Here is an 819-nt window from a genome sequence, read left to right as displayed (position 1 = left end):
ATATATATATATTTAAAAATATTTATAATTATTTTTACTCTGGAAATTCGGAATGAATTATATGGAAAAATTATGTTGTAATGTCTGTGTTTGTATAGTGCAGTGAATGAAAGGTGTTTCATGTCATTTGATTATTTTCTCTGTTCATTAAAATTTTGATGAACCGTACGCAGTTAAACTGATGAACAGTTCTTAATAACGAGCTCTTTCTCATCTCGTCTCGTCTTATTTCACGTGCTGTGCTGTAAATCTGGACTCGTGGCTGTCGTCGCGCTATATATACTGTACACAGCTCTCAGCGGTATTGATGTTACAGTGTGTGTGTTTGATTCTGTCTCCGATGAGTAACGAGAGCTCGTTTGTGCAGCTTAATGAGCTCAGTGAGCAGAACAGGAAGCTGGAATGTCAGTCACGGAAAGTTCAAGCTCGACTGGAGAACCTGCAGGTACGAGACAACACTGTTTCTACTGACTGGCCAAAAGATCGGAAAAACTCAGATTTCTGCTCAGCAGGGCTGCTTTAATTTGATCAAAAATACAGTAAAAATGTGAAATATTATTATAAAGTAAAACAGCTGTTTTCTATGTGAATATCTGTTAAACTGTAATTTATTTCTGTGATGTGCAGCTGTATTTTCAGCATCATTACGCCAGTCTTCAGTGTCACATGATCTTCAGAAATCATTCTAATATGCTGATTTACTGCTCAAGAAACATTTCTGATTATTATCAATGTTGAAAACAGATTTTAAAAATACGTTTACTCATCAAGGATGCATTAAATTGCTCAAAAGTGCCAGTAAAGACATTTATAATGTTA

At 35.0% G+C, this 819-nt stretch overlaps 1 protein-coding gene across 1 annotated transcript in view; it reads left to right on the top strand.

Moving 5' to 3' along the window:
- ccdc138 (coiled-coil domain containing 138) overlaps nt 1-819 on the top strand; it is a 15814-nt gene that overhangs the window by 3724 nt on the left and 11271 nt on the right. The window contains exon 4 of the mRNA XM_016553234.1: nt 368-445. Within this exon, the coding sequence (XP_016408720.1) occupies nt 368-445 (78 nt within the window). The remainder of the gene's footprint in view (nt 1-367; nt 446-819) is intronic.

This window comes from Sinocyclocheilus rhinocerous, unplaced genomic scaffold, assembly GCF_001515625.1.
Source record: "Sinocyclocheilus rhinocerous isolate Xijiao unplaced genomic scaffold, SAMN03320098_v1.1 scaffold3693, whole genome shotgun sequence".
Lineage (NCBI taxonomy): Eukaryota > Metazoa > Chordata > Actinopteri > Cypriniformes > Cyprinidae > Sinocyclocheilus > Sinocyclocheilus rhinocerous.
Note: the sequence above shows the minus strand (reverse complement) of the source record. Positions and strands in the feature narration are given on the sequence as shown.